General features: G+C 39.3%; 1 protein-coding gene across 6 annotated transcripts in view; it reads right to left on the minus strand.

Annotated features, from left to right (window-relative positions):
* SLC9A9 (solute carrier family 9 member A9) overlaps positions 1-20,273 on the minus strand; it is a 707,437-nt gene that overhangs the window by 288,770 nt on the left and 398,394 nt on the right. For all 6 annotated transcript variants that reach the window (XR_003518124.1, XM_027584626.2, XM_027584627.2 and 3 more), the window contains one exon: positions 16,786-16,874. Coding sequence is in view for 5 of the 6 variants with exons in the window: in XM_027584626.2 (XP_027440427.1) it covers positions 16,786-16,874 (89 nt within the window). In the remaining variant the exon portion in view is untranslated. The remainder of the gene's footprint in view (positions 1-16,785; positions 16,875-20,273) is intronic.

Below are 20,273 nucleotides of genomic sequence, written 5' to 3' on the forward strand. Positions count from 1 at the left end.
TGGACAAGGGATCAGAAAAACATATTTGAGATAAATATGTTCAGTTTGGCTTATGGTTCTCTTTGAATTGCAACCCATAAGTCATTGAGAAACTAACAGTACACCTAACATCTTACTTAAAAAAACAAAAAGAAGCTTAAAAATCTTAGTCACTTTTTGTATTCTGTGGCATAAGCTGAAGCTTCTGATGTAATTTAAAATCACACATTTTCTTTTGAAATAGAAATCCTAGTTTGACGCTTTGTTCTTCTTTTCCTTTTTTTTTGGAGAAAGAGCATGCATTATGCTCAGGGCGGGGAGGGGTAAAGGGAGAGGGAGAGAAAGAGAATCTTGAGCAGGCCTCCATGCCCAGTGCGAAGCCCAGTGTGGGGCTTGATCTCATGACCTGGGCCAAAATCAAGAGTTGGTCGCTTAACCGACTGGGCCATTGAGGCATCCATGTTTGAGGCCTTTTTAAAAAGTGATAAAAAATTTAACTTTGATCGCATAAATCATTAGAATATTTGAACAATAAGGTGAACAATAGAAGTGAAACAATCTCTCTTATAAAAGCAGATCTGAAGCCTAACTCCTATAGGTTGCCACTTATATTGTAACGATAAATCATACCCAAGGAAAACATTTAGAAAAGAATCACTTAAAAGCACTTGTAGTGCTTAGAAGGCATATATATATTTTCAAGCCAAAGTAAAATTAAGCTATTGATGAACATACAGACTGGAGCAATTCATAAAGACAGTTTATAACACTTTAGCGTTCTGTCATGGAAATACTTTCTACATTACAAAATCCATGAGTACATATTGTTTCCGAACAAAAAGATTCATGTTAAAAGCAGAAACTTGGAGTCGGGTTCAATTTTATCACTTTCCGCCAATGATATTTGGGTGGTGTATTTGCATGTCCAGTTGAACACAGTCAATGAATTTACATCCATTTTTTTGCTTAACTCTGAAAAACATTGCATTTCTTGCTTAAAATTAAGTATTAACATATGCTTTTGGATAGAGGGTTTTCTGTATCTCTAAGTAGTTGAGTATGTTCTTTGTAGTGATATGAGCTTTTGAAGTACTTATGATTTTTGATATGAATATGTTCTTTGGGAAGAGATTCAAAGGGTAGAATAAGATGTTCTAAGTTGAAAGTTCTTGAGAATATTAAAGAATCTAAAATTTCTAATAGAAACATAATATTTGCACATAGATTATAACTTTAAACACACATTTGATTCTTCTTTACACATTTATTATGTAGAAAACATTTCCCTTTTCTTTGGCACAGGTCTGAAAATTTATCAAAGTGTACCTTAGCCATAGCTTCTGAGAAACAGACATGGCAAGTTTTCTCCCAATTTATACTCGATAGAGTAATTATAGTCACTGACATATAAGAAACACCACCTCCTCAGCTGATGAAGTTAGAGATTTGACTGTAGTCTCTTAAGCTTGACTCTAAGAAGATATTATTTATTGGAGCTCCAAATAGTTTTAGGTGGAGAAGAAGTGGGAAAAATTTCTCTTTCCTAGAATTACCTATAGTAGAGGATAGTGTATATAAGTCTAGATTCATATAGATCCATATTTAGCAACTTTCCAAATGTATTTCATGAAATTTGTCATATAAAAATTGTCACGTGAATCTAAACTGGCAAATGAAAGTTCAGTTGTGGGATACTTTAAAGTCACTAACTAGAGATAGAAGAAAGACAGTTAGGAGAGATGGGAAAAAAACCTGGGTTTGAAATTTGTTCCAATCCCGTGTTCCCCATCTATACCTATTTGCTGTGTGAGCCCAGGTAAATTACTTACCCCCTCTGTGTCCTAGTTTCCTCCTCAGTAAAATAGCTGCTAATGAGACCTAACTCACCAGTTGTTGTTGTGAAGATTAAATATACTAATTTTCACCAAACTGCTTTAGACTGGCAGCTATTTGATATCCAATAAATATTAATCAAATCTGCTTTCTACTAAATTAAAGATTAAAGAAGTGAAAGTTGATACCCTTAACTCATTCCAGTCGAAGTCCCATTTTTTATGTAGTATAACAGTTTTACCTGCTGTGATTACTGTAATGAATCTGAATTTTAAAGTGACACCTCCATTTGTTTGCTTCGGATAGGTGAGCAAGTCACCCTATAAGAGAGGGTCTGTCAATTTGTCTTTTTGATTTGGGCAGTGTGACTACCTACCCAGATCTATGAACTGTGGAAATACTTATTTGGGTAATGTCTCCAAATCATTCTGCCTGCAAATATAAAGTAATTTATACAAACATCCAAATTTTAATGTCTCTAAGCCTCCACCTACTCACCCTTCCAGAGTTTCCTTTTCTCTTAAATATTTATGAGAATTCCAAAGGGGAGCCTTATGAGTGACTTTAATGTCCCCTACCTAGGTCACTGGTTCTCAAGTGTGGCTGCACATTAGAACCAGCCAAGGAGCTCTGAACATTTCTGCTGCCCAGGCCGCACCCCATGCAGGTTAAATTATACTCCCTGGGGGAGGCACCAGGCATCATGATTTTGACAACTTCCTGGGTGATTCTAGTGTGCAACCTGGTTGGAGAATCAGTTCCCGAAGCCCACCACTGTGTGGTTCCCACATGAAGTCACTTGGACAGTGTGTCTCCAATCTGCTGGATAAAAATCCCCACCTGTCAAATGACAGGTCTACAGTCCTACTATGTCCAGTGTCTTTCCAGGCAGGCTCTCAACTTCGGCCATTCATTAGAATCACTTAGGTAAAAATTTTAAAATACTCTAGCCCAGGCCCCAACACAGAGTAAATAAGTCAGAACTCCTGGGCATGGAGCCCAGGCATCTGGGATTTTTGAAATCTCCTCAGTGATTCTGACAGGCACCCAGAGTTGAGAATGACTGGTCTGGAGCTTCCACCAGGAGGGAGTAGGAGTGATACATATGATTCAGAGTCTAGAGCTTACCATGTCTCAGTTCTGGCTGTCCATATCATTGCTCTGCTGAGCCACAGTGACCCTGCCTTACACCAGTCTATTCTTGCTTTATTCCAAGCTGCTGACCATGCTCTCCAGTGCTGCCCACACTGTAGCCGCCTGCCATCTGCAGTTCACTCCTTGGGGCACCTTAAGTTCTATTCCTGCCTGACTCCTGGTGTCTGCCACTTATCTCTCTCTCCAATCGGTAGGGGAGGACTTCATTTTCTTGTGCCTAGTTCTTTTTTTTTTTTTAAGATTTTATTTATTTGACAGAGAGAGATAGCAAGAGCAGGAACACAAGCAGGGGGAGTGGGAGAGGGAGAAGCAGGCCTCCCGCTGAGCAGGGAGCCCGATGCGATGCGGGGCTTGATCCAGGACCCTGGCATGACCTGAGCCGAAGGCAGGCGCTTAATGACTGAGCCACCCAGGCGCCCTTGTGCCTAGTTCTCTTAGAGATGGTCTAGTAGAGTTACTTAGATACCAACTTAAATTATTTCAAGTTTACCACTCAACATTCTAGATAAAAAGGAGGGTCCCATTAGTGAAACAGTGTTGCTAAACAATTAGTGCACAATGTTTTACCATTAGTGCTCTCCCGCTCAGAGTGCAGGCATGCCAGCAGGTGGGTGGGACCGGAGGGCCATGTTTATTCTCACAGGGTTCCACAAGAGGATGCTGATCCTCAGGATGTCCCAGATGTCTTCCCATTTATAGGAATTGCTCTCTTAAGTGTTTACTTATTCTTCTCTATGTCTAACTTCTTTCATTAACCCTTTCCTCACACATATATCACCATGTGCCTAAATGCCAGTTACAGATAAAATTCAGGCTCCTTCCCTTGGGTTGCCTGGACCTTGGGCAAATCAGAAACTAGGGCTAGACACCTGCGTTAGTGCCTAAAACATTTTGGAGCCTTAAAAAAGTGTTTTCTGCCTAGAACATAGGGAACAACCTCAAAGAATGTTGTCACCTTATTGCACAGGCCCATATATCTGAGTCCTGGCAATAGTCCATCCATTACATGAAACATTCAGTAGGGCCAAATGAGGAAGAAAAGTTCCCTTAAAAATCAGACTATTTTCCCCTGGAAGTTTAGATGGTCTCAAACTCTTTTAAGTCTCTAATATACTTGGATGAAGCAAAAGACTCCTGTAGACCACCTGTCCCAACTTGGTATATAAAAGCAAATCCCAAACCAATCAATAAATCAGCACAAAGGGAAGAATGGTGGTGTTTTCCCTGAGAGAGCAGGGTAAATTATTAATTTATGCCAGAAAGGAGTACAGGCAGTATCATAAAACTGAATCATTACAACACCAGCCTGCAGACCACCATTTGAGAACACCTGCATAAGGACATAAAAAGTTAAGCTCTAAGTTTGCTTTGTGGCCCTAGGGAAGACCCGGGGGCTGCTCACAGAACTTTACATTCACTGTCCAGAAACCTGTTATGTCAGAACTCAGAATTCTGAAACTCGCTGGTTCTCAACCCATGTGCTAGCTGCAACCCCCTCTCTGTCTCTCTGTTTCTAGTTGGCCAAGAGATCTCCTACCTTGGCCCTATATTGTGGACCCCTATGACACCATCAGAAGAGAGCATATTTAGAAAGGAAAACCAAGATGGATGATGACAAGTCCTAAGGTATTAAGTCATAGTCCTAGAAACCAAAAAACACCCTTTCTCCAGATCTGGGTCCCAACGACCACATTTTCACAGATGTCTGGGGAAGAGAAGAGTTGTGCAAATCCAGTTACCTATAGTGACTGGGAAGAGATTAGACATTCTTTCCCAACAGAATAATTATTTTTTGATCAGGTATCTTTGCCCTTCTAAATTGTCCTTGAAACTTTAATTTGAATGGAGCAAGGCACAGAAAAAAAGGGGAAATGAAATAAGTCTTCAAGCATAATTTTTTAACAGCTTGGAACCAATGGAAAAATATTATCAGAAATAGCTTGTTACCTGGATGTTCGCTGCTAAAGCAGGTCCATTATAAAGGACATTCTCTTCTCCCTTAAGAACAGATCAGTCACTGCTGATACCAATCAAATTCTTTCTCAATGTAACCCAGAACAATTGTGTTAAGTGACTTTCCTAAAACCAAATTCTTATTCTCATTTATTAGATTTCCCCTTCAAGTACTTTAATCAGGGTTCTCTATCATATCTCCACTGATGGGATTCTTTGGATTTTTGAGCTGTTGTCTCCAGAAGCAATTCAATTTCTCTTCTGAAGGAATTGCACAAAGACTTAACATTTTATTAAATCCATTTACTGCATTTTTAAAGACCATCAAGGAAATGGCATCCTTAAATTTGGCAACATTCTTTAACAAACACACACTCCAGCACACGTATTCAGCCTTGATGTTTTCTATGCTGCATCAATAAAATTTAATTAAAACGAGTAGAAAAATTACAGTAATTTCCATTTATCATCCCAAAATGCCATTATGAGACTGAAGCCCTTCATACCTGCACCTATCAAGCAGGGTAATAAAACTATAATGGGCTATTCAAGGGGGTTATGCCATTGCCATCCTTAGAAATTTTAAGGTAATAATGAGCAACCATCTGTCTTGAATGTCATTAAAGCAAGGACCAAGCCAGCCAATCTTTTAAACCCTATTCAGATAAATTTTTCCATTACGCATTGAATCAGACACATACATAGAAGGACATGGATAATATATACTTATATGTTGATATTCAAGTATTAATGATGGTATTTTGTTTTGTTTTCTAAAGGTGAAAAGAGAGAAAAAAGAGTGAGATAAAGAGCAAGAATGAGAGCAAGAGGGAGACAGAGGATCATCTCTCTGAGGGCCTGAGGCTCTACATAGTGAAAAAGAATACAAAGCCATTATTTGGGCGAAAATGTAATAAAGAAAATTAAATGTTAGAAAAAGCTAAATGAAATGAGTACACTTTCTTGGAGTTTTGGAAGATAAGAAAGTCAAAAAGTAAAAGAGGGCTTTGAAATCTTGTTGGCAAGAAATTTAAACGTGAATTAATATGGGCCACAAAGATATTGCCTATTGGGTAGAGATAAAAATAGTCCTGGTAGGTGACTCTTAATACAGAGCCTTTTATGATGGTGATGAAGAAGCAGAAGAAAACAACTAATAATACTCAATTACTCTTTTTTTAAAAGATATTATTTATTATTTGACAGAGAGAGACACAGCAAGAGAGGGAACACAAGCAGGGGGGCGGGTAGGAGAGGGAGAAGCAGGCTTCCCCTCGAGCAGGGAGTCCGATGCAGTGCTCTATCCCAGGACCCTGGGATCATGACCCGAGTGGAAGGCAGACGCTTAATGACTGAGTCACCCAGGTGCCCCAATACTCAATTACTCGTAGCTGCATGGAATAATGATGAATCTTGAAAAAAGAGAAAACCAACAGTAGCAGAATGGAATAGAATATCTGTCGCAAGATAAAGAGGTGAACAGAATAGAAGTGATAGCACCAATACTTGGGTGGAAAATGAAAAGACTTTCTTGGTTCTACCTATTAAGGCCCTTTGGGGCCAGTGTTAAAGCTGAGAAAGGAGAAGAGGAAGGACAAGAAGAGAAGAAAGAATTAGAGGAAACAGTAGTGGAATGGATAAGTAAATCCGAGCTGTTTCTTAAAATGATCGGTATAATACGCAGTTTCATAAGTTAAGAAAAAGGGGGGAATACATACACATCATTTTCTATAAGAAAGGTATATAATCAAACATATTAAAACAATATTGAAAAATATTAACGGGTTATGATGCACAACTCTATCCTTTGCAAAATGTGACTAATAGTGGTATTTACCTTATGGATCTTTCAGTGAATATTAATTGGGATAATTTAATGAGACACATATTTATATTGCCGTGCACAATATGGAGTTCAACAATTGTTATTAACATTTTTGAAAATCAGGAGAAAATAGATAGTTTACTAGGAAAGTAAAGTTGACTGAAGAAGTAGAAAACCTGAACATTCAACCATATAAGAAATTGAAACCAATTGCTTCCAAAAATATCATCAGGTACCATGGTAGTTTTAAAATATGTCCACAATTCTTCAATGCATCTCCCTTCAAGAGGTGGAGCTTAACTCCCCTCCTACTGAGTGTGGACTGGTCTTAGTGACTTGTTTCTAACAAACAGATTATGGTGGAAGTGAGTGTGACTTCAGAAGATAGTTAATAAAAGTCATTTCTACTCTCTTGCTCTCTCGCTCCCTCTCCTCTCTCTGGTTTCAGTTGCTCTGAGGGAAAGTAGGTTTTCATATCATGAAGGACACTCAAGCAGCTAGCTCTATGGATGACACATGGTGAAGAATTGAAACCTTCTACCAACAGCCATGTGAATAAGCCATCTTGCAGTGGGTCCTCCAGGCCCACTCAAGTCTTCATATGCTTCAGCCTTGGCCAACAGCTTGTCTACAACATCATGAGAGATGCGAGCTCAACTGATGCTCCTGGACTCAGAGCCCTCAAAAACTGTACGAAATAATAAAAATTTGTTGTTTTAAGCTTCTAAGTTTTGGGGTAATTTGTTACACAGCAACAGATAACTAATACACCAATGGTTGCTTTTAGAGGTAGGTACTAGGTATTTTTAGCTTACAGTGCCTATCCCTTGAGCATGGATTTATGTCTAGTTTGGCCCCTGGGTTGGAGAACTGACTCTACCCCGCCAAGTCATTGAACTTCCTTGGGATTCAGTTTCCTCCAATACAGTTCTGGGTTTAAAAGCTTATCTTTATAGCCCCACCTCACTCTGAACTTCTTGGATTCTTTTTTTTTTTAGAGAGTGCGCATGCACGGGGGTGAGGGTTGGAGAGGGTAGAGAGAGAATCTTACACAGGCTCCACGCCCAGCCTGGAGCCCAGCTTGGGGCTTGATCTCGTGATCTTGAGATCATGACCTGAGCCGACCTCAAGAGCTGAATGCTTAATGACCTGAGCCACCCATGTGCCCCTGAACTTCTTGGATTTGGTGACTTAAAAAATTCAACTGCAATTATATACTATGATAAACAAACACAGATGTGTGGTTAAAAGAGTAGCTAAGATTTAATTGAGCAGTTACAGTACAATTAGAGTTTTATCAAAGAAAAAATTTACATGAAAGATTTTCAAGGGGAAGCACAGTTAATGTCTTACTTAGTTTTATTTCTCCCTGGGCCTCAGTACCCGGCATATAGGAGGTACCCACTACTGAGGGTGCCAAATGGTCATTTGTGACCCCTACTATAATGTACACTGGTTGTGGAGTAAGGCTTCTTAACTAAGGGTTCACAGACAACAATTCTTTCTGGGCACTTGAAAGTACAGTGTGCTCTTGCCATGATGTGGGAGCTCCACTCTCATTAGCATTTAAAAAAGAACACTTATTAGCCGAACTACTAAATGTCCTTTATACAGTATAATGAGTTTCATTGAAAAGAATCACCAGCTTAGCTAAGGAGAAATTTAAACACTTTGCCATCATTTATAAATTCAACCCTTCTAGGATGGCATTTTTAAAGGTACTTTGAATGAAGGGAAGAAGAAAAGTGGTAGAAATCTTGACAAAAGAAATGTAATTAGAGTAAAAAAATAAAAAAGGCAATTCTATGCTTTATGAAGATATCTTTGATCTTACTTCTCAGAAACCAAGGAAGCAGGGGCATTGTTGCCCATGACATTCTCTCTCTCTCTCTCTCTCTCTCTCCACTGTGCCTTGGAACAGGCAACTGGGATGGAACGTGCCTGCTTTTGTTAAAAGTGACGGAGAAAAATTGCACAAAACCATAATCAAAAACCACTGTAATGCAAATCAATAAGGTGGAGGCACACTGCAGGAAACTCACACAAGTAATGGAATTGTACTTGATCTTTCTTTCAATATCTCAGGATTACCCTAGACATTCGCTTTATGCATCCAACTCATTACATTTAAATTAATGCATCATATCAGAATTAAATAACACCATTAATTAGCATATATTGTTTCCCCTCTATTTTTTGTCTGGGAATGTTAATGGTCATAATTCACTCATTCACTCATTCATTCATTTATTTATTAATTCAGCAAGTATTTAATGAACTTCTAAGTTTAAGGCAAAAATCAAATGGTAAATTTCCATAACTTTTCATATAGACCACAACATCCAAAGAGGTTAGACAGGACAAAAATATGTCTAGAGGTATAGAAGGTTAAGATAAATTTAGATGTTTTATATATATATATAGTTTATCAAAAGGAAGTGTGGTGAGTAGTGAGATGGATGTCATAGATTGATGTCATTTCCTCCATGATGTTATCTTCATTATCTTTGTAAGGCACAGATCTGATTATTATCATCAACTCTATGCCTAAAAGCCTTAAGCAGTTATTAGCCTTATAGGATACAGGCTAAATGTAGCACAGTGAGACACTCAGAGGTCTGCCTGAAATCATCTCTCCATTTTAATGTTCAGCTCTCTCCCACACCCTTCTCTTTCTGCTCCCAGGCCTATACTAGCGGCCTCAACACACTCCTACTTACTTCCCCAAGGCTACCTCAGTCACAGCGTACTACCTCTGTTTCTGGGACTTGTTGAGCTCTTCCTTAGTTTTATGCTTTTGCCTACTCTTTTCTCTTTGCTTTCATCCCCCATGAAATCTGCATGATAATCTAATTATCCAAACATCCAACTCACAATCAGCTTCCCATGAACACGTTGCCTCCAGGAAGCAATTCAGTCCTCTGGTTCCCATGACATGTTGCACATCCCTCTGAGTTAACGTTTGTCACATGGGGTTGTTGTCTGTGCATGTGTGTGCTAGCATATGTATACACGGGTGTCCACATGTGTACATGTGCAAGTGTGTGTCCCCTGCCATATCAGAAACACCTAAGGATGAGATTTAGGTCTTATTTGTCTTTGTCTCTCTTGCTTCTAGCATGATTTCTGCCACACAATCATGTGGTTCTTAGTCTACCATCAGTCCATGCTTGAACTGAAAAGCTGGAAAGCCCTTCAGTCAGATTTTGAGACTCAGTGGGAGCGATATAAGCTCTGTACTCTCCACCTCAGGGATATAGACAGTCTTAGAAAAAGCCATTACTACCACTCAGGAACAGGGAGATTTCCAAAAGAAATACCCAGCCCTCAGTGAAACTTTTCACCCCAGGATAAACCAGGGACTTTGGTTTTTGATCGCTTCATCCTCAGATTTGATTTGACAATTTATTACACATGGTCTACCCAATGATTTGTCCTCAAGATCAATGGCTAACTCTGATCCCTCCTCTCATCTTCATGCATTGTGGTCTGTAAGCAAGTGATCGCTGCCCAATTCTAGTCTGGGCGAAGGAACCAGATGCATATCTTATGCTCTATGTCAAGTCACAGGATGTTAGGTTTAGAGCATGATCCTTAAAACCCAGTCATATAGTTCAATCATTCATTTTACAAATGAGAAAACAGAAGCTCACAGGTGTTAAATTAATTAACCAAGTCCTCCACCATTAGTCATAGAGATGAGGGGCAAACTCCAGCATTCTGGACTCCCAGTCTTCTTTCCACCATATCATCTGACCTCTCCCACATTCCGGATCTTTTTCTTGAGTTTCTTACAAAGTCATGCACAGCACACCCAATTTGGCACCATTTTTTTTATTGGAAATATAAATTTGGATTTGCATTGTTGCCTTTCCATTCAATGGTGATAAACACTCAAAATATCATCTGGGGGGAATGAAAATAAAATAAGCATCTGGAAAGAATACGCTATAATGAAGATGTTATTGTTTTCTCACAAATGCTAGACAAAGAATCTAGCTTTCAAAAATAAATGCATGAAAATATCTATGTCAACCCCAACCTGTACTTTAGTAAAAAAATTAAAATGCACTAAAATTGCTAGATTTTCAAAAACTATAGAATTAAATATAAGATAAATGACTCATTACCTTAATTAGCTGAAAGTATAATAACGATCGCCAAACATTCATTCATTCATTCATTCATTTATCCATCCATTCAAGGTTTACTGAAATAAATGATGCTAAGCCCCACAATTGCTGCTATTGCATCTATTAATCAAAGAATATTTACTGGGGTGCCTTGGTGGCTCAGTCAGTTAAGCATCTGCCTTTGGCTCAGGTCATGAACCCCAGGGTCCTGGGATCATGAACCCCAAGGTCCTAGGATTGAGCCCTATATCAGGCTCCCTGCTCAGTGGGGAGCCTGCTTCCTCCTCTCCCTTTCCCCCTGCTCATGAGCTCTCTCCCTCTATCAAATAAATAAATAAAATCTTTAAAAAAGAAAAAGATATTTACTAACAGACAAAATAGTTTGAACTACAAAGTCAAAAGATCTAAGTTCAAAATTTGCCTCTGCCACTTACAAGTTTTGGCAAACCCTCTAACACACAGTCTTCTCTTTTCTGGATTATTCCTATCAGCGTACAAAAGTACTGCTATTTTTCCACCTTAAAAATAAAAAGATCTTTCTTTTGGCCTCACTTCTCCCTCCAGCTAGCATTTCATTTCCCTGCTCCCAGCAAAACTCCTTTGAAAAACATGTCCATAAATGCAGTTTCCAATTTTTCTTCCTTCCATCCTCTCTTGAACCTATTATAATTAGGCATTTACCCTGATACTCCACCAATATGGCTCTTATCAATGTCATCAATGATGTTCATGCTCTTCATCTTACTTGACCATTCAGCAGAGTTTGGCACAATTCTTCATGCTCCTTCTTGAGACACTCTCTTCATTTGAGTTCCAGGATACCATATTTTCTTTATTTTCCTTCTCCCTACTGGCTACTAACTCTCAAACTCCTTTGCTGGTTCCCAGTGGCTTACCATTGGAATGCCTCAAGGCTTGGTTTCTGGCTCTCTCCCCATTACTCTCTTAGACATCTCATCTCGTTTCATGCTTTCAATAACATCTCTATGCTGATGACATCCAAAATTATACTTCTCACCTCGACCTCTTTCCTGAACTCCAGAATTCTTTGTCCAACAAGCTACTCAACAGCTCCATTTTATTGACTAATACACATCTCAAATGTAACAAGTCAATACTCTGTTTGAATTGTCCCTCAAACCTGCTGTCTTCCAGTGCTCCTTGGCTAATAAATAATGTCTCCATCCTTTAAAATTTAAATCATATTATGCCATGCCTTTACGTAAAAGCCTCCAGTGTTTCCTCACCTTGTTTCGGCTCTCCATGACCTGTTTCCTGTCACTGCCTTGATACTGTCTGTCATATTCTCCCCCGGTCCACTTTACCTCAGCCACATTGGTCATTTTGCCTCACGTGGCCTCTGTATCTGTCATTCCCAATTTCCAGACAGCTCTGCTCCAGATGTCCACATAACTCTCTTACTTCTTTCAGTTATCACTTTCTTATTGAGACCTTCCCTGACCACCCCATCTAAAATTGCAACCCTGCCTCCCCATACCTACACTCCTAACTCCCGTCTCTGCTTTATTATTGGCCTTATGACTTGCCATTAACACACTATGTATTTAGCACATTTGTTCTGATTACAAAAAATATCCTCTACTAGAAGAAATTCTCTTTTATTCACTCTTGTACCCCAGCATCTTGAACAGTGACTGGAACAAAAAAGGCTCTCAAAAAATATTAGTTAAATGAATGAAGGTAAGCAGTGATAATAAGGAGAGCTACTTCTTATGTAGGAAAGTAAGTAGAAAGTAAATGAAATAAGTATTTCATACATGTTAATGCATAATACATGTTAATTATTTAAATTAATATTATATTAATGTGTATATGTTGAAAATAATTTTTAGGTGGGAACTGCAGGAAGGGAAGGAGAAATTCTAGTTTAAAGGGCTGGTATAGAAGTGCATGGTTTTGCAAGTTAGCCTCAGGCAAGGTAAAGCTAGCTGTGGAAACACCCTGGAATTTGGCCTAGATTACCAGCTCCTAGGCCTGCTTAGCAAGTGAGGGCCTAAAGGAGGAAAGGGTTGGGAGGCAGGCTGGGATCTGTGTGAGTAGTATCATGGTCTGTAGGCAGTCTTCTGGATGGTTCAGGGTGAAACCTCTAGGCTCACAGACTACTATGTGCTGATGTCCATCTTGAGTACCTCTAGCAGTGTACAGTTTCTCGGGCAAGAGTCAGGGCTTACAGTATTTGTCTATTCCTAGGGCTAGGTGTGAATACCCTAAAGGAAGCAAATCACTGCAAGTCCAGGGAAAGGGATTGCTGCACATGTTCGTATACTCTTTAATAGAATGATTTGCTATCAAAATATAAATCCTTGTGGTGAGTAACAGCACCTGAGTGTCTCTATTGTGCTGCTTTGTGCTTAACACATAGTGATGTTAGTTACATGTTTTTTTCATAGGTTGGAGTGAAAATCAATTCACAAAATATATTTTAAAGTGAAAATGCAATTTTAAAAAGGCACTCTAATTCTTGAAGCTATAAAGGATATACAATTCTCCAAAGTCTTTGTATCCAGATGTAGCTATTTGATTAGCTGATATAGGCACAGTCCATGAATAAAATTTCTTTCTAAACCATACCGCCTTTGCATTTTACGATACAAAGTTGATTTTCATAGATAGTCCCTAGACTTCACTAATTGACTTCCTTTGTTCCCATTTAACAGTTCTGGGGACAGAGGCACAGAGCCTGGGTCACTTCTACTTTTCTCACTGATAGTGGACACAGTGTGGGGAGGTACAGAGGAAGGGACTGTTCTCTATAACTATGTATTATCATATAATACTTTCCAAATCTTTCCCAGTTTCAGAGAGGACATGGTGGTAACCTCTATAATACCTGCCTTAGCCTTTCTTTACAATTTGTAATTGGTTTCCCACATGGAGTTTGAACTTTGCTTGCTACACTGGTACAGATATGGGCACAAACCTCTTATCTGTGAAGTTAATTAAAGGGTTGGATCTCATTTCTTTCAAAGGGTGAACTCAGACTCTGTACAGTAGGGTGGAAAATATGGGCATGGAGGTATGCATGTGTGTCTAAATATGTACATATGCGAGATATACATATATTATGAGAGAAAAAGAAATAGAAAAATGATAAATCCTGAGAGAAAAGAAATGAAGAAAGGTATGAGAAGGGAAGGGAAGGCATTCATTAAAATCCTACTATGAATCAGACACCCAGGAAAGGAGGTAAAGGGGGAAACAAAGATGGAGGGATGCAATTATCTGGATGTTAAAGAATGAACTTGTAAAAACCTTCTTCCTTAAAAGAGAGTGCTATAAAAACGGATGTTGGAAGTTCATTAGGGAGTGCTTGTCAAGTCATTGAGAGAACAGAAGTCTGTGGGGCACTGATTTTGGCTTCGTCTCCCCTAGGTGCTAGGTTGCTGTCTTGCCATGAGATGAGTTATCTTTGAAGTTCTGCTGAGCAGTCTAGATAGCGTGACTTAAAAGTGCAAGTCCCTAATCAGAGTTCAGTTCCCCAGAATACAAATGTTCAGAGAACCAGACAAGGTCAGAAAAAGCCAGCCCAAGACATTTCCCTTTAAGCCCTAGAGAATGCTGTAGTTTTCCATAATTAAAACTGTATTGGAGTTTCTAGGTATTGTTATCATTTTTTTTCATTTTTAAAAACTGTGGGTCCTTAAAATATCTATAATTGCATCTTTATGATTCCTCTGATGGTCAGAGGGGGAAGGGTGACCGGAGAGTCCCTGGGTAGGTGGGAGGTAGGGTGAGGGCCCACTGACTTTGGGACATGACAAAGAGAAAGAGGAAGCTAATAACCATTTTAGAGAGCTTTAAGGTAAGTCTTCAAAAACTATTTAGGAATTCCTGGCCAATTATAGGTTTTGCTCAGATGTCACTTTGGCTTTCTTTACCCCCACTGTCCCAATATTATATTAAATACCCAGCATTGTTGGGCTTATTATAGAAGATTCTCTGCCTCCATTTGCATTTTGGGGTAGATTGCAATCATTTGGTCCAATTCTTCATTATTCTCTATATCCATACTCCTTACCACATAACCTTGCAGTGCTCTCCCACTGTGGGCTGGTGGCCTGCTCAGTCTCTTGACCATAGGCTCAGGCATATGATTTTCTTTGGCCAATAGGATGTGAAAATGTGATGCAAGCAGAGGCTTTAAATGGACTTGTACCTTAAGACTTGCTCTTCTGCTAGGAGAAGAGTGACAGACAGATGGCACTGGCACATGCCCAGCCAAGCCCACTCTAGACTTAAATCCTGCGGATGTATGAGAAATAAATGCTACTGAGGTTACGTTGTATGGTTATTTGTTACACAGTAAAAGGTAACTGATACAGATGTCATTTGATCCATGCTCCTCTTGTCTACCAGAGTCATATTTCTAAAATGGAACTCCAATTATCCTAAAATTACTTTGTTTCAGACACTTCAGTGACTTCCTATTATGGGCTGAATGGGGCCTCCCCCCAAATTCATATGTTGAAGTCCTAACCCTTAGTACCTCAGAAAGTGGACTTATTTGGAAATAGGGTCATGTAACATATAATTAAAATGAGGTTATACTAGAGTAGAGTGGGCCTCTAATCTAATACGACTGATGTCCTTATAAAAAAGGGACATTTGGAGACAGACACATTCATAGAGAGAACGCCATGAGAACATGAAAGGTTGAAATTAAGATGATGTGTCTACAAGTTAAAGAACACCTAAGATTACTCAAAAACCACCAGAAGCTAAGAGAGAGGAATAGAATAGATTCTCCCTCACAGCCCTTCAGAAGGAACTAATCCTGCTGACACCTTGATCTTAGACTTCTACATTCTCATATGATACATTTCTGTTGGTTAAGACATTCCCCATTACCTTTAGGACAAAGTCTAAACACTCCTTCGCAAGGTATGGAAGTCCTTTCATAAGCTGGTCTCTGCCTCTATCTGTGGTTTCATCCCTCACTGTTGCCTTATCCCATTCACTAGCCACATGGAACTAGTTACAGTGCTTTGATCAATTGCTTCAGAGATTTTTGTCCATCCTCAACTTTGGCTTCAAATGCTCTTCATGCTACCTTCCCACCCACTAGATCCCACATGACTACCTAATTGATTTCTATTTGTACTTCAAGCTTCAGATTGGACATCGTCTCTGGAAACTTTCTCTTCACCTTCCCAATCCTAACTAAAGAGGATGCCCTAATGAATGCTCCCCAAACATCCTATACAGATATTCCTATCACAGTCTGTATCACACTGTAGATAATTAATTGTTCATTCCGCATCCTTATCCTCATCAACAGACTTGATAATGAACCTCTTAAAGACAAGGTCATAGCCTATGTCCTTTTATGCCTATTATCTAGCATAGTGCTTGGCACAGAGGAGCTGTGCAGCACGTTTGTGTAAGCAATCTATGAAGGTTGGTGTACAAATAACCAAACACATGCGTTTTTGGCATATGAGAGATACATTCCGCTAGTGTGACAACTGGCAGCTGAGTTTACTTGGAAGTGAAAGCACCCAATTAAAGACCAAACATTGCTTCCTTATTCTTCTTCATTTCCTTCTCTCTATATAACTACCCAATCTCACATGCTTTATAATGCTTTTAGATGTAGGTGACTGTGAATTATTACCAACTGTGGGCCTTTCATCTTCAAGACTGACAGTCTATGTTCCACATTTCTCAGGAGGGAGAGACTATTATAACTATATTTTTGCTTACCAAGAGAATTTTAATGGTTATCCTGGAGGAAAAAAAAATCTATAAATATCCAACCTATAATGAAGCCTTAAGCTTACTTTCTTCCTTCACTAATGAAATTCTTTCCGAGTGCATTGGCAGAATTGCAACATAACCATTACACTGTGAAAAGAGACAAAGCCTGTAGTGAATTTTTTCTTTTACCTGTTTAGTCCTCATTTTGGAATCCGACGACAGATTGTTGTAGGTATAATGTGCCTGCGTGACTCCACAGAAGAGAACAGCAACTATTCCTGAAATTCAAAAAGCATACCGGTCAAAACCAATGTCCTTCCCCACCTAAGCCAAAGGGTAGGGCCAGAACAGCTAGAAGAACAGGGACTTGGTGTCAGTGGAGTTAAAACTGCTAGTAATTACCATAATTATCAGTCTCCACAATTAAGAGGATCCTGTATTGGGGTATACCTTGCTACTTGTTTTAAACACGGGTCCTACAGGATTAACCCCAAGAAAAGTATTAGGAAGTACATTCTTCCTGAGGGTAAGTGATTCTCTGGTCATGAGTTAAGAAAGTTATACTTGGGGAAAGGTGAACAAAAGACTATGTGGTGAACTCCGGGCTTCTCATAGCCAGTGCCAACTGCTTTTTTTTTTTTTTTTGCATTTTATCCCCAATACTGGCATATTCCCTCAAACATTTGCTTTTCACTGGGTACCCTGAGGAACCTGAAGAGGTTCCTGTCATACATAATTTAGTATCGAAAACCATGAGTCACAAACTTAAGAAATCTATAAGGGTTTTGTTGCCCCTGCCAATACCTCTCCTTGCCAAGCATGAGAGAAAGGTCCTTGTTGGCCCCATGCCTCCCTGACAAGGCTAGGTGTTCTATTTTCTGCTGCTGAAGAATCTAGTGAGTACATCCAAGGCACACACTCCTTGCAGGTAAGCTGGTCTGTTCTTGTGTGCGTCCTACCCACAGTGGGCCCTCAGCTGCTTCTAGGCTGGCAGCAGGATTGATTTCTTTTTTCTTTTTCTTTTTTTTTAAAGATTTTATTTATATATATATTTATTTATTTATTTATTTATTTATTTATTTATTTATTTATTTGACAGAGAGAGCACAAGTAGGCAGAGCTGCAGGCAGAGGGAGAGGGAGAAGCAGGCTCCGCGCGGAACAGGGAGCCCGATGCGGGACTCCATCCCAGGACCCTGGGATCATGACCTGAGCTGAAGGCAGATGCTTAAACGACGGAGCCACCCAGGCACCCCTGCAGGATTGATTTCTTAAGCCATCAGTATACCCAGCTTTGAATGTGACATGAAGCCATACATACACTAGATGTACCCGGGGGATAGAAGAGTAGCAACCATGAGACAAATGTTGTTATTTGTCTCTGGGCTGTTATTCTCTGTTATCACCCCTGATCTGGGGTAGGGAAGTGGTGAGGATGGCGTTTTACTTTGGATTAAAGATTCTATTAATTATGGGAAATTGAGCATAGAGGAGGGCTTTGGGAAAAACACAAGATGTAAGTATTCCTCAAGTCAGACCAAGGGGATCAAATTGAATTTTAAGCAGCAGAATCTTTCCAACTAAAAACACTCATAAATTAATTGCTGATGATTCTTAAGAGTATAGAGATATGTGAACTGAATACTGACATCGCAAATGAATCCACAGTAAAGAATTTTAAGAACCAAGCATTTTTTTTTTTGATATTTAGACTGTATGCTTCTATTTATATGTTGGTTATTACTTGGATTGGCTTTGGATAAAGTATTGCTAAGACATTTTTTACCTAATACAAGTGCATAGGCATTTACATTACTTATTTCCTTTTAATGTGCTTCAAAGTTTTAGGCAAAAGAATAAAAATGACTAGAAAATTTTGCCAAGAAATATATATGCAGTAAGCAGTCTACAGATTTTTGGCCTTTTCCGTTTCTTAGTCTCTCTTCAGAAATTCTAAGAAAAGGATGCTTATGAAATATTATATATTACTCTTCACAAAAATTCTATTAAAAAACAACCAATACCAGGGAAACTTTTAGGGTACTGAAGCACTTTAAATACTTTGAGGCACTAGGAAGATTGCCATGCATGTTGTTTTGTTATCAAATATTTTTCTTTCCTTATTTAAAAATGTAATTTGCCTATCTCTGCTGATTCTATAGTCTGTTGGAGATTTTTCTGGGTGAGGTTTAGCTGACCCTCCAACTGATGTGGACACGTTTTGATCGTATATTGATTTGCAGAGAAGTGGTGAATAAAAAGGGTGGGAGAGTGTGTGGGTAGTGCATAAATGTATTCTGAGAACAAGAAGTGGTAACAAAGAAGAGTTATAAAGGATAGGGAGGAGATTTAAGACTGGCTGAACACCTATAGTGGGCCAAGAATGCACCATTGTGTGTTTTTTTTATGTCATCTTATTTATTGCATTGATTTATTATTTCACAATAGGCTTAGCACTATTAACCAGCTCTTCCTACGGTCTTCCCCTTCTCAGTAACAGCATCTCCATTCTTCTTGCTGCTTAGGCCAAAATTCTGGATCATCCTTTACTTTTCCTCTCTCTGTACATCAGTGATTTTGTTGGCTTGACCTCTGAAACTTACTTGAACCCAGCCACTTCTCAACACTGCCTCCCCTAACACCCTTTTCCAAGCCACCATCACTGTTTTTTGCCTAGATTACAGATTCCTGATTGGTCCCCTTGTCTCCCCTGTTAGGCTCCTGCAGTCTAGCTTCCATCCAGCCATAGTGATTCTTTTAAGACAATTGAGATCATATGAGATCATGTCAGTTCTCTTCCCTAAACTTTGTAATAGATCCCCATGAATAAAAGGCCCTGTAGGATCTAGTCCAGCCGCCTTCTTCCCTTCCCAGTTCTCTAAGCTCATCTCCTACTATACTCGTCCCTTGCTGTGCACTATATCCTTGCTAAGCACATTCCACTGCAGGGCCCTTGAGTTTCTGGTTCCTACTGTTTGGAAAGCTCTTCAGATACCCACATGGCTCCCTCCTCCCCTTAAGATACTACACTATCAGATAGGTCTTCTGTGTGCCTTTCATAAAAATTATCCCTCCCATCATTCTCTCCTTGCCTATCTTGCTTTGTTCTTTTTAATATTATTTACTGCCACCTAACGTTTTATAAATTCCTGCGTTTATTTTCTGCCTTCCAGAATGGCAAAGGAAAGCTCATTGAATACAGGGGGATTCATTGGTCTCTAACCCTTTGAGCAAAGCAAGGCACATGGTAGGCATTCAGTGAGTATTTGTTGAATAAATTAATGCATATTCCTAGTCCTATGTAACATGTAAGAAACAAAAGTAATTTACTTAAGGTCATCTTGAAAGGGGCGGAGCTGAGACTCAAGATTTCACAAACTTCCTGTGCTTTACTGCCTGTATCAGACCATCTGTGAATGTTTTAAGGTGATCTTAAACCATCTAAAAAATATCATTTCCGATGCCCCAGGCGAATCGAGGTACGATGATGGAGATTACATATCCGAGGGGCTGGCGTCTTGTTTGAGGATGTACTCCCCAGCAGTTCCATGGGTTTTCATTTCCTTGCATCCATTAGAACACTAACAGGCAATGTTTCTGCTAATACTTTTTTTTTTTTGAGTTCTGTGTACAGATACATCACACAAACAAACAATGAAAAGTGTGCCTATATGACCA

This window comes from Zalophus californianus, chromosome 1, assembly GCF_009762305.2.
Source record: "Zalophus californianus isolate mZalCal1 chromosome 1, mZalCal1.pri.v2, whole genome shotgun sequence".
Lineage (NCBI taxonomy): Eukaryota > Metazoa > Chordata > Mammalia > Carnivora > Otariidae > Zalophus > Zalophus californianus.